Source organism: Lycorma delicatula, chromosome 11, assembly GCF_047948215.1.
Source record: "Lycorma delicatula isolate Av1 chromosome 11, ASM4794821v1, whole genome shotgun sequence".
In the NCBI taxonomy this organism is placed as follows: domain Eukaryota; kingdom Metazoa; phylum Arthropoda; class Insecta; order Hemiptera; family Fulgoridae; genus Lycorma; species Lycorma delicatula.
In genome coordinates, this window is record NC_134465.1 from 8,541,404 (window position 1) to 8,555,646 (window position 14,243).

The 14,243-nt window shown below is 29.9% G+C and overlaps 1 protein-coding gene across 6 annotated transcripts in view; it reads right to left on the bottom strand.

The window, feature by feature from the left end:
• The window catches only part of Bap111 (Brahma associated protein 111kD), a 74,791-nt gene that overhangs the window by 14,696 nt on the left and 45,852 nt on the right, over positions 1-14,243 (bottom strand). For 5 of the 6 annotated variants that reach the window (XM_075378145.1, XM_075378140.1, XM_075378144.1 and 2 more), the window contains one exon: positions 6,618-6,641. The exons of the other annotated variant lie outside the window; for it this stretch is intronic. In XM_075378145.1, coding sequence (XP_075234260.1) covers positions 6,618-6,641 — 24 coding nt within the window. The remainder of the gene's footprint in view (positions 1-6,617; positions 6,642-14,243) is intronic. 6 annotated transcript variants of the gene reach the window in all.

The window sequence follows — 14,243 nt, forward strand, 5'->3', positions numbered from 1 at the left end:
TAATAAAAGTCCACTTTTATCACGAATATAGTTATCAATTTATATAATAAACAATTGAAGTTTAATCTGCTAAATGCAAAAGACAAACAATATTTTTTCATTATTAAATTTCACTAGTAAAGTATACTTTTGCTTATTTAGTTAGGAAATATGTATTTTTATATTTTCCATATGTTTTCCTAATGTAGAAGTATATGCTATATACTATAAAAATATTGGTGTATATAAATATATATATTTTTTTTCTTTTACATAATTATGAATTTTTGTCTACGTAATCCACTTCTTGTGAATATAAAGAACACCTTGTTTCCTACTTAAATAATTAATTTTCTGCTTTATGCTATCTCTTCCTCCTCACAGCTATGATGTATTTAAAGCAATCCAGATCTAAGCAGCACTATAAAATATAACTTTCTTTGATAGTTCACAGTACAACCAGTCCAGTGGGAAACAGAATGGTGTTATTTTAACAGCTTTCATTTCTATACACTGAAATGGTAATAACATGCAGTCCAGCGAAGAAAACAACAGAAAAGCAATTGCAATTCTTTTATTCCCTAATAAACCTGCATGGAGTGCTTATTATTCCTGAAAATGCCTATGCTCATTTTCAAGAGGTATGTCATGTCAAGTTGCTATTTAATTATGGTAACTAAAATAAAAAGTAAAATGAATTATTAATTTAAAAGGAATCAATCTTTGGCCCATTCCAAGAATTTATGGAATATTAAAATAAAATAAAAATTATTAGAAAATTGTAAATTATAATTTTTATTTCATAAAGTTAAATTTTTGATTTTCAGCTACTTAATATCATTTGTGTTAGTCATGGTTTTCATTTGACTACTATTTAAAATGTTTGAATTTATTATTAAGATACAAGAAATATAATATTTATTTATTAAAAGAAACTAAAGTTTCTAAATTGCTAGCTGATGGGGAATTTTACTGATGCCTTGTTAGTCCCTCTATGTAAAGAAAATATAACACCCTGTTCATAGCTTTTTGGTTCATTACTAAGTCTGCATGGTATGATTGTTTATAATTTGTACAAGTAAATATTAACTTGAAATTTTGCATGAAACTATTTACAATATTTATTAAATCCATGAACAGTTAAAACAAACTTATCTGTGATGTAAGATATGCATGTAAGATATGAGTAGAAGGCACTATGATCAATTTGTTATAAAATGGTGTCAATCCAGGAGAAAGCGCAATGTGTGTTGTGGTATCATGAGTCAAAATCACAGATTACTGTGTAGCAAAATTTTAGAAGGGAATACAGATGACCAGCATCTGACAGCAAGAACATGTTGCACGGTATGCAAAGTTTAAGGAGTATGAATGTAAGTGTAATCGACCTTCTACGAACAGGGCGGCAATCTGTTAGTGAAGAGAAGGTTGGGGTAGTGCAGCAAACATTTCTACATAGCCCTTCCAAATCTACCCATCGAGCATTTCACGAACTAGGGACACTTCCCCGGTCAACAGTGCACAAAGTTTTACATAAGAAACTAAGGTTGTACGCATACAAAGTTCATATATTGCAACATCTAGAGCAAGATGAACATCTACAGCCTCGTTGTGCTGCCTTTGTGACCAAGATCTTGCAATGGATTGATAACGTGTACCTGCAGCATGTGTGTTTTTTGAGATGAGGCTACTTTCCATACCTGAGAGAAAATTAACAGGCATAATGTGAGAATGTAGAGCTCAGAAAATCGGTATTTTACCAGGGGAAAAATGAGAGATTTCCTATTTTACCACGAGAAAAATGAGAGATTTCCCTAAAGTGAGTGTGTGGTGCGGTATGATACACGACAGTCACTGGTCCCTTCTTTTTCATCGAGCAATCAATAACAGCTAACATTTACCTGGATATGCTACAACACTTTGCTATACCTCAACTAAATGACTTACAACCTAGGGTGGTTTTCCAGCAGGATAGTGCAACACCAGATTGGAGATTACTAGTTCGAGATTTTCTGAATGAATCATTTCATGGCAGATGGATTGGGTGTAACGCTCCCAGTCCCTCGCCACTATGATCACCAGATGTAACTAACTTAGACTTTTTCCTCTGGGGGTTATGTTAAGGACAGAGTCTATGCAACACCTGTACCTGATCTGGACATACTGAGATTGAGAATAACTGAATCTGTGCTAGCGTTACTGAAGAAATGTTGACCAACACGTGGTGTGAAATTGATTATCGATTCGACATTCTACAAGCGACAAAACGAACACATGTTGAAGTTTAACAACACGGTAAAAAAAACTTTATAATTTTCTTTTTCTTTTGCCACAAACTGCACAGGTAAATAGTTTTTTTTTGTAATCATAAAAAGACTATATGGACACTCTGTATATTAATAGATTTTATAGTTTATAAAATTAAATTTATATTAAATAGTAATTTTTTCATGGGTGACAATTGTAGAAGGAAGTGGATTGTCAAAAATGCTGATTAATTTAGTATTTCAGCTGCATGCTAGGGAATTCTTCTTTTGCCCAATTTACTGCATGCAGATGTAGAGAACTAAAAAATATATCTACATGCTTTGATTATTCTATATTGCTTACTTAACAATTTGTTTGTTACTCTTAAATTAGTATAAAAATTCAATTTTATTCATTAAATAAAATTTCACAACCAAAAACTCACTCCTCTTCTAACAAAATATAAAAGAAAACAAACATTATTTGCTAGCATAACTTATACTTATCCAGTTTAAAAAGCCTCATTAAAACAATACTTTTAAATAAAATACGAAAACAGTCATTACAAATCTAAACCACTAAACACAAACATCACAAATTATGAAGGTATGAATAGCTGAGCAAACAGTTTTCAAAATAAAAGTAGGCATTGCAGCATTGTAAACATGACAAAGCTTTTGGAAACAAAACAAATCATTATTTAACTGAATTTTTTTCTGCCAGAAAGTAAAACAATTACAGGAAAAGGTACAGAAATTATAAAACAGAAGCAGTAAAGATTAGTTAACAGTTATCATACAACTTAAAGAAATTAAAGATCTAATAACTTGAATCAGATATGAACTACTATCTACAAAAGATATTTGATTTCGGGTAGTCATTCAAGAAATGATCAATTTTTCCAATATTCTAGAAGTCATCAGATGCAAAACTTTGTCAAACCAAGGCCTCAACGGTAGCTCCATGTGTAAACTAATTGTTGGTCTGAAGACCATAGCAATGAACTGTTACAAGTTTAATATAACTGATTTGGCTTGGCCTTTAACTGTCAACCAACATGTCAGTTTTCTAAAAAGTAGGGGCAGCTTATAACATTCTTAACCATTGTCATGATTTGCAAAGAGATTGTAACTTTGAAGATGTTTTCTAAGTGATATAGAATATTTTCTGAATAAACTATTACATAAAATAAAATATAAATATTCCTAACATACGATTGCTAAATTATTTAATATATACTCTTCTACTTTAACTAAAGTATCAATCCAATCTTTAAATTTTTCCGATTCATTTTAATCTCAAGCTAGTGTTTTCAACATTACCAATCCTTTCTCATCTTCCTTCTTGATATTTCCATCCTGCATCTTCTATCTTATTATTTTCTCATTGTGATTCAGACTACTCTCATTACTTCTCCTCATTTGCTTAAACCACCCTAAAACATTTCTTTTAACTGATTCCACTGTTTGAAGTTAATCCCACTTCCTCTATGACGTTAACATTTTAACTCGATCCTTCTTCACTTTGCTTGACATTTTTTTAAACAATTCTTCTAAAATTTATTTTGCTTTCCAGTTACTCCTCATAGACAATTTTTAGTTCCAAAAAGCGGCATTGAAAATACACCGATTGATATATCAGATTAATAAAAGAGAGTAACACCTGTTTCCACATCTTTATCGCATAGGTAGCTCGCACGCATGTCATTCCCATTTACACAGCCTCACACTACATGTTCAGCATATCACACTTGATGAAAATAGTGAACATTTTTCATATGTGAGATGGGTTCCTTGCATGCAGACATGAAGATGAACACAAAAATATATGGTTGTTGGTTGTCATTTATAAACTATCTCAAAAAGAATAGGGGCTGAATCCTTGCAGACATTGTGACAGGTAATGAAAACTGAGTTTTGTATAGGATCAGAGTGTAAGTATTGGTCCACTGAATGTCATCACACTTCTTTTTATTCATGTAAATAAAAAAAAATAATGCAGGCAATCTCTATTTAAAAGATTATGGCTACTGTCTTTTAGGACTGAGAGAAGGTACACTCCTTACTGACTTCATACCACATGGAGCAAAGCGCAGAACATGTTGATGTATATTTCAAAACATTAAAAAAATTGTGGGCAATTCAAAATCTCATGCGATGTCTGTTATCAAAAGATATTTGCTTGTTCATGAAAATGCACAGCCTCATAATAGTGAGAAAACAAAACATTTTCTAGTAAAATTTAACTGGGGGCATTTTTTAATGATCTAGCCTAAAACCCCAATCTGGTGACTATCAGCTGTTTTCCAAACTAAAAGACTTTTTAGCAGCAATTCTTTTTTTTATAGAGAAGACTTAAAAAAGAAACACCAGCTACTTAACGCAATGAACTAGCATAGAAAAGGATATGGCCCAGGAATACAAAAACTCATTGGGTAATATGATAACTGCTTAAATATATATCATGATTACTCCGTACATTAAGTTTATTTTACGTTAATAAAATAAACTTAATGTAAAATAAATATAAAATAAACTAATATTTATTTTATGTAAAGCTTTATTAATTTTTTCCTCCATAAAATGACTACTACTTTCCAGACAACCAATTGTAATTCAATTCAGCATATCCCTTACATTTCAGTGGGCATGTATGCTGACAGGTATGCTCACAGGCCCCTGTGAGGAAGGTAACTATTGAAACCACTTTACTTTTCCCATTACCTAGTAAGGCTTGCATTTTTGTTATTTTTAAGGTTAATATAATTTTTGGGAATGACTTATGTCAGGTAGCCAATTACTGTTAGTTTATGGAACTTAACTTTCATATACACATAATCTTCTCTCTTTCCTATAAAAATGCTTCATAAACTGCAGTGTATTCTCTCCTTTTTCTAATTCTATTAACATCATCACGGCCATTTAATTAATAATTGTTTCTAAATAATCACGGTTCCGAATCTGTTCCAGTGCTATTCTTCCTATTTTATATACAACACTCCCCATTCTCATTTCCAATCTTCATTAATTTTCTCATCCCTAATTTAACCTTCATTCCTTTAGCTTCCAGTACATTACTCAATTCTATTAACCCTCCTTGTCTTAAAGTATAAAGTTCTAATTTTATAAGGTTTAGTTTTTCTTTTATAATCTTTACAACTGGATCCATAAACAAAAAATGTGAGTTAAAACTGAAAATCTGTTTCATTCCTTTTTTTGATAATCTCTCTCTTTAAAATTTATTCTGATTGTTATGATTTCTTCTCCTGTCTTTATGACATTTATTACTTTATTAGGGCTTCAATAACTTCCAATGCCCTCTATACTACCCTTTTTGACAGTAAAACAATTCTGTAGCCCAGTCTAAAACCATCAAATACAGATTCTTTCCTTATTACCAATCCTCCCTATTGCAGCAACAAAAAACAACCTTAAATCTGACTGGTCTAAATGCTGCATACTCTTTTCAATTTTTTTTTTCTATTATACACTCTTTTTCTCTCTAATATCCTATAAGCTCAGACATTACTGAGGGTAGGCATACAGCATCATTTTTTTTTGTACAGGTACAACACTATAATTCTACTTCACTACCCTCAGATATAACTTCCTCTTTCCAAGTCTTCCAGAATATCAAAAACAATATCATAATTAGAATTCCTTCATACTTAATCATCTCTGGGGCTATATTAATCTAGTCCTAATGCGTTCCTCAATTTATTTTTTTGAACAATACAACCCCTTTCGTTCTCTGTAATCAAGTGATCTAATATCTTCAACTTAAAGCATCTGCCAAGTTTTCTTCCTCTCAATCCTGTCCCTAATCAATAATACATGTTCCTAACACATATTCACTAGTCTAATTCCTTGAAAAACTGGGATTTTTTTAAATTTAACTTTCACTAAGATTCTAACTACCTAGTGTTCATTGTTTATGGACTTTCACTGGGAGCAGAATTTATACTTATTTATTCACCTAACCACATTCAATTAACTACACGTCTCAGGAATGGTCGGCCAGAGTCTGTACAAGAGTACAGTTCATTTACATGTCATACGTATCATCCTCATCTTACTGGGCTGTTGGGGAAGTTGCTTATTGTTCACTAGTTGGAACAGACTGTGAGCTATACATCAGGAAAACAAAATTATATCAACCAACCATAACCAAATGTATTGTCAAGACAAACACATTTAACATAGAAGGGATGATAAAAAAAATAATGTGATAAAACAAAATGACAGACTTCACATTGAAAAAAAAAAACAACCATGAACGTGCAAGAACACAACATCAACAAAAGAATAAGAGTATTTTACAAACTTGCTTCTTCTTAAAAACAGAAAGTGTTAGTTATCTAATTTTTTTAAATTTAGATAATCATTATTTACCTGTATATAGTGTAGAACAACCATCTGTAAGACATATACACACACTGCATATGTACAAAACTTTAAAGTGTGCTTTTATTTTTATTAAAAATATAATGAAAGCTTTTCAAAAGTTCTTAAAGACTTTGAGAAATTCATATAGCTTAAGTAAAAATTAAAAAATAAAACAAAATCAATTAGCTATGTCTCAGTTACTACATAACAATTACATACTAAAATGTTTTTTTACATTTATTTAATGTCCAGCATTAGCTCCTAAAGAGGGATAAAATTATAATCTGTTATATTTACATTGGACATCACAAGGGAGTAGATAATTGAAGTCATCAGAATCATTCAGAGTTTGCTGAAGAAAATATTGAAACTATTACAGCAACCATTTTACAGATTCCCAATGCCCATGTAGTTAACTTAGAAAACAAGCAACTTCTCTTTGTATCTTAAAAATGACAACTCAAGAGTGTAAATCACTATCAACATTTTAATCCAGTCAAGATGGCAGCTACAAACGAGTTTACTGAAATCTTACAGTGTCTTACTGTTAGGAGAAATTTTTATGAACAACTTCTTTTAACAACCGACGAAGAAAATTTAAAAGTGGTTATGTTTATTAGACAATGTGGTTATGTCTATTAGTACATTTTAAATTGTTAGGTACTGTTAACTAACAAAGTCTTTACTATTGAACCTGTGAGAATCCCAAATTTAATTCACTAAACTACGAGATTTCAAAGTAAGAGAGTGATAATTTGACGTGGTACCTCATTTAACAGAAATCATCGACTCTTAATAGTTTTGAAGACCATAATCATACTACAATTACAGTCATATCAGTCTCATGTCCCCAAAAGTCTGCATAATTTTCTACAAAAGGAATCCCATAATAAAATTAATTGATGTATACTTTGGTTTCATCAGGAGGGAATCAGTATTCATACAATAAGGATAATGGGCTGTGTTATGGGAAATATTCCTAGCTCATATTGTGTTTTGATTCAGAAGTATTCCATGCCTGCACATTTATCTGAACTAGATGTGACTCCTTTTCTGGAGAAAAGTTTAAGTACATACGTTCTTTTAACGATGAATTTTTACGTGTTTTCAGCAAAAAAATTTATATTTTATTTTAAAAATAGTCAGATAATTATGGGATACCATTAGTATAAATTAAAATTTCCTGACTGCTTTAGAGGTACATAAGAACAGGTTAAAAAATTGACTCGTGTCGATTCTACAGTTAAAAAATAGAAACTGGTTTTGCAAATAAAGATTTTACAGTAAGGCAAGAATCGTGTTAAAATCCCAAGAAAAAAATTATCTTACTGGCCTTGACTACATGTAGCTTCAGTTTTCAAAATAGAATTTTACACATTTTTTTCATATACTTTATATAAATATATATATATATATATATATATATATATATATATAAATACTACTATATATATATATATATATATATATATATAAATACTACTATATATATATACTAGTTACCTACCTAATTCACTATTAACAAAACAATTTACAAATAAGTCCACAGAATCCATTTCTATATCAAATATGACAAATGCTTTTAAAGAAAAGGGAATTTTAAAATTCAATGTAATACGTTTTTAGTTTAGAAAAAATTGAACAAATCTTAAATATATAATATTATCAGTAATTAAACAAGTATTAAGTCATTTAACTCAACCACACTGTTAATTTCTTCCCCGTACAAAGATTCTTAACTACTTATACTGATAATACACAACTCATGAAATGTTATCATGAAAGGTTTTAGCCAAAATACTAAAAACATTTGAGTAAAGGTAAAATTAAAGTGAAGATTATAATAAAATACTTTTTTCTTTTCTTTTACGAGCAAAGGAATTTTTAACTAAAATAATTTCATAAATTCATTAAATGTGAATATTTATGATCTATTCGTACTGAGCTACATTACATTTATTTTTCTAATTACTAAAACAAAACAGCTTCTTGTACTCAGACTTCTACTTTTCCAGTTATATGAAAAATCATAACCTGTTTATATATAAAAAAAGTTAAAGTAATGATTCAAGTCTTAAAATAATAAACTACTGTCTTCAAATTGGGCCAAGAAAAAAACAAACTTCATCGCTGACCTTAAACATGGATCGGTGAACATCACAAAGAAAAATTACTGCGATATGGTATCAGATGACACTTTTTTTTTAAAGTGATTGTGGAACAAAAATATTTTATACCTATGGAAGCAATATTCCAGAATATTATCAATTCTCTTTGAACAAAATCGTTAAGTACTGACCTAACTAAATTTAAGACCGATGAAGAATCCTTATCAGTCTTATTTAACTGAAGTAATACAATTTTGATGTAAAGAAAAATCAAAATGTTTTAATTTAATTTTAAAATGAGTAGCCTGTTAAAAAAAAAACGCAAATGTAATCTGACATTCAAGTAACTTTAACATTTTTGATGCTATGAATAAACTAAGATATAAAAAAAATATATACAACTATTACTTTTTATTTTAACTTTTGAAATAACCTTCATTTAAAGCACATTACAAAATACACACCAAGCACAGGACATTTTATAGATACAACATATACAAACAGAAAAAAATTACTACAATGTAATCAATCATTGGCTTAGATTATAATGTGATTTGTAATTAAATTATAAATAAATAAATAAATATATATATATATATATATATATATATATATAAAAATTAGTGTTGTTGCACTAATTCATACAAGATTTTATGGAAGGCATTAAAAGGTATATAAAAAATAAAATAGTTTTTCAATTGCAGAATTATGATGATTGTCAGTACCAGATGAAAATATGTAAGAAATCTGATATGGAAGATTTTCAAATAAATGGGTTTGAAGATCACATTAAGAGTGATTTCAATGTTCTATACTTTAATAATAGATAATACAAAAAAAAAAATCAGCAATGGACTTGTTTTGGTTTACAAAAATACAAAGAAATATTTTTTCCTTTTATCTACAAATGTTTAAAATTCTATCACACATTCTTTCTCACTTACATTTTTACATTTTAATGAAAATTTTGGGTCCAACAAACATAAAATCATATGTTATAATCAGGAAATTAATTAAAATCTTATAAATACTAATATTATACAATTCCTTACTTGCTTTAAATATCACTTTAGGAATGGAAAGTTATATCTACTTGTGAGCAATGGGAAGCAAAATGAGTACCGATACAAAGCAGAGCCTTAATATTAAAGAAGTACATATACTACATTAATTAATGTTAATAATACAGGCTCCAGCATATAAATCTGACGATTTTGTAGTAATTGTTATGTTGGCACCACTGTCAATGAGAAGGCAGGAGTGTTGTACATCAACAGGTCTTTTCATGCTATTTCAGTAGCCAGTATATCATGGTCGGGTGAACAACGAGCGTTTGTGATTGAAGCCTATTTTAAAAATAATGACTCGGTTATTGTAACACAGCGTTTATTTCACAGACATTTCAATTTAAATCGACACACGTCTGGTCCTAGTAGGAATACGATATTGTTGTGGGTGAAGAATTTTAGGAACACATCGTCTGCTTTAAAAATGAAACCAACAGGACGAAAACGGACTGTGAGAACGCCTGAAAACATTAACGCTGTAAGGTTAGCTGTTACGCGGTCTCCATGACGTTCAGCAGCGAGACATGCTGCTGTGATAGCCATTTCTGATCAAAGTGTACGACAAATTCTTCATGCCGACCTGAAATTCCATCCATATAAGATGATGTTAATGCAGCAATTTAATGCAAATGATTGGGCATCTCGCAAAGCAGCTTGCGAGATCATCCTTGAAAATGTCCACCAGGATGCCTTTATGTTTTTAAGTGACAAGGTGCATTTTCATCTGTCAGGATTTGTGAATGAATAAAATTACCGTTATTGGGCTTCGCATAATCCACGGCAAATTCTTGAAAAACCACTTCACAGTCAATATGTTAGAGTGTGGTGTACGGATTCAAAGTTCGGCATAATCGGCCCGTATTTTTTTGAGGAGTTAAATCGCAGAGTAACAGTAACATCTCATCGATACGTAAACATGTTGGATGAATTTCTGCGACCAAAACTTTCAAGGACATGAAATTTGGTTTCAACAGGATGGTGCCACCGCCCATATGGCGAGAATCGCAGCGGATGTTCTATAAGAAACCTTTCCTGGACGTTTGATTTCCCAATTTGGCAACATTTCTTGGCCAGCGCGTTCAGCTGATCTGGCTGTTTGTGATTTTTTTCTGTGGGGGTATCTCAAACATAAAGTCTTCAGTAGTCGGCCATAGTCAGTTGCAGAACTCAAGGAGGCCATTCAATGAGAAACTGAAGCAGTTCCATAAGTGATGATTGAGCGAGCAGTGTCAAATTTTAGAATGAGGTTAAGTGAGTGCGAGAAGAGTAATGGAAAACATTTGGATGATATAATATTCAAATAAAAAAAATCTATGTAAGTAATTCACTATAAATTGCAAAAATTGATCTTTAATTTGATATACTAAATGTTTTAATAGTACGAAACACAGTTTAATTATTATCCCTCAAAAATCATCAGGTTTATATGCCGGACTCTTTATAAACTGTCTTCAGCTGACCAGAAATTATTCCAAAATTAATTGAAAGAGACAGTATGCAATTAAACAATAAGATTCTCTCCCAATGAAACAGTTGTACTCAAGTTATAATACACAAACATCATGTAGCATAACATGTTTTCTGCACACTGAAACAAGCTCATGAACAGATGATGCACAATCGCTAATAACTTGATCACCTGAACCAGGTTGCTTCTCACAGCAAAACATCTGTTTGATTATTAAATATTCAAGTAAAATAACAATTTAAACATTTTTGGATCACAAAACCTTAAAATATAAAAATATACTCATTATGTGGATTTAACCTTTTAAAACATTTTACTTTTGTAAGACTCAAACTCTAACAGATTAATGAAAATATGCAAAGTTTAAATGAAAAACAAAGATCCAGAGGAAGTTGAATACTTTTTAAGATCATTTCCTCTTGGATTTAGAGGTCACTTTAGGAAAAATCTTGTGATAAACCTTTTAAAAATAACTTAAAACTCGTAAGTAAAATTTTCATTAAATCCAGTCCCCAATGAGACACCACACCTTACTCTAGACTATGTCCCCAGAATTTTCAAATTCTAACTAACCCTTAACTTCCATAAACAGCAGTCACCATACCACATTTAATAAATGTTGGTCCTGACTTATTAACCCAAGTAGACACCAATGAATACACACAGACAGGATTTACCTCCCCCTTTTGTACATTTGTCAATGTTTCCCCTTGTGACAGTATACACAATTACTTGTGGGAAAGTAAAATTAGTAATTAAGTACATTTAGAAACATTTCTGGTGTTGTTTTCATATGCCAGCCATTAAAGAAAACCATTTATAAATATAATAGTAATATATATATATATATATATGTTGACTTTCAGTAAATACTGAAAACCATTTTTTAGATCAGCTGTTTTAACAACTGAAAATATACATTACTTCATTACATCAGTTATCAGTGGATGAAAAAATAATACAGCAATCTTTGATTTTTGTTACAGATGCCTACTGGTTTTAATAAAAATTCTTCTTTCTCAGAAAACCTTTTACAATCTCACTGTTAAATGAAATGGATATCACCATATAAATATATGTATATAATAGCCTTTTATTAAAACTGGCCAACCAAGCCATAAAAAAATTGTTTTTTTTTTTGAAAATAATTGTGGCTTTTTTCATCAAAAAAAAGGGAAAAATGTATTAACACAAGTTATAGAATGTTGAAGTTGCACTTCTGTTAAAACAGGGGAATATACTTTTGTATTTAATTTTTTTTAATTCTTCAGATTAAAAAAAAAAATTAATTCAAGAAAACACAGGAAATGATATATGATGTAAAACTAAACTTTTTCAATTGAGAAGTTCATTCATAAGCAATAAATCTTCAAAGAAAGAATTTTTCTTTCATGATGAATACTACAATGAATGAAAGAATGTAAGTTTTGTAATGTCTTCTATAAGTAAAATTCTCTCATTTCTATTTAAGATTACAAAACATAAGATTAATTACGGCACAGTATATAAATAATACAGGTTTATCCTCTTCCTTAATAATATATATTTTCCTCTGATAAACCGGTTTAATAAGATAAGGGGGCCATGATTACATTTTAAGATGTTACACAAACACTTGGAAAGCTAATTTTATTGAAAATTACTAATTTCTAAAAAGGGTGAGATTCTTTGTCAGGAAGTTTTAGGTGGGAAAATATGAATATTAATATATAACAAATGACATCATTTTAATTAATCCAAGATTTTAATCTATAAAAACAATAAACATATGATTTAACACATCATAACTTTTGAAAAAAGTGACGAGATGTGATTAAGTGATATTATATTTTTATAAATTAAACTGTACAAAATTACAACTTAAATAATCATACCACCAGTATATAATTATATAACTGGTATTTCTTTAATAATAAATAAAGTGCAAATACAAATCACAGAAAAAAAGCCAAAGTAATGTTTAAAGGTGCTGAAGGTAAAAGAAAGTGAAGGTGCATAAGGAAAGAAACCTGTTAAGGGATACTACTTTCTTATTGAGTAAAATGATTATGCTGACACACGTGAAACATTCAACTAAACACACCGTAGTAGGTATATATAGTAGGTATAATACCAATCAATAGAAGGGGTCCTTGATTTTACTAAAATCTAATAATATTCTTCTAAAACCACGTTTTTACGAATTAATAGATTACTTGGCTATTATTAAAATTTTTGTAAGAATGTTAGATAGTTTAAACAGTCTGTTTCATACATTGCAATAACCTATTGAATAAAGCGACTTCATAATAGACTTCATGTGCTACCACTTTTTTATTCTACAAAAGATCTAACTTTGAAATTATCACTCCTTTTAAAGATGACAAAGACTTGATTTCAGATCATGAAAATAGTTTCTTTCAAAGGACATCTGAAGTAAATATCAGCATCTTCTACTCTGGTTATTTCTGATAATGCTATCCATTTTAAAAAAATTTTCAAAATGATGCCAACAGAAACCTCACAAAGAAGACATTACTAGTAGCTCAGAAATGTCTTTTGAAGAACCGTTTCCATAGTCTGATATGAATTTCTTTTTATCAAGTTTTACCATGTTTCATCAAGTGTTAAACTTCTTAATCTGCTAATGAAAAACAAACAGATCACATATTTGATTTGGACTTTCTTTGCATGAATATGTATTCACTGTGGAATTACAACTTCAGAACCAGCACAGATAAGTCAATTTGATGGTTAATTTTAATAATACAACCAGTTACTGGGAAGTTTCATGATTATCATCAAAGTAACACCTCAGATATTATGCACTCGAGTTACTTTCTTTGTGTAATTTTTTTTTTGTAAAACATTTTCAAGCACACATTATTTTACAAAAATTAAGAGAATATAATTTTTCAAAAAAATATACATTGTAACAATAAACTGTATTTGTTCCTAATTCATAATCCAAGTAGCTTACTTCTAAAATGATAAAGTTGTATCAGCTAGT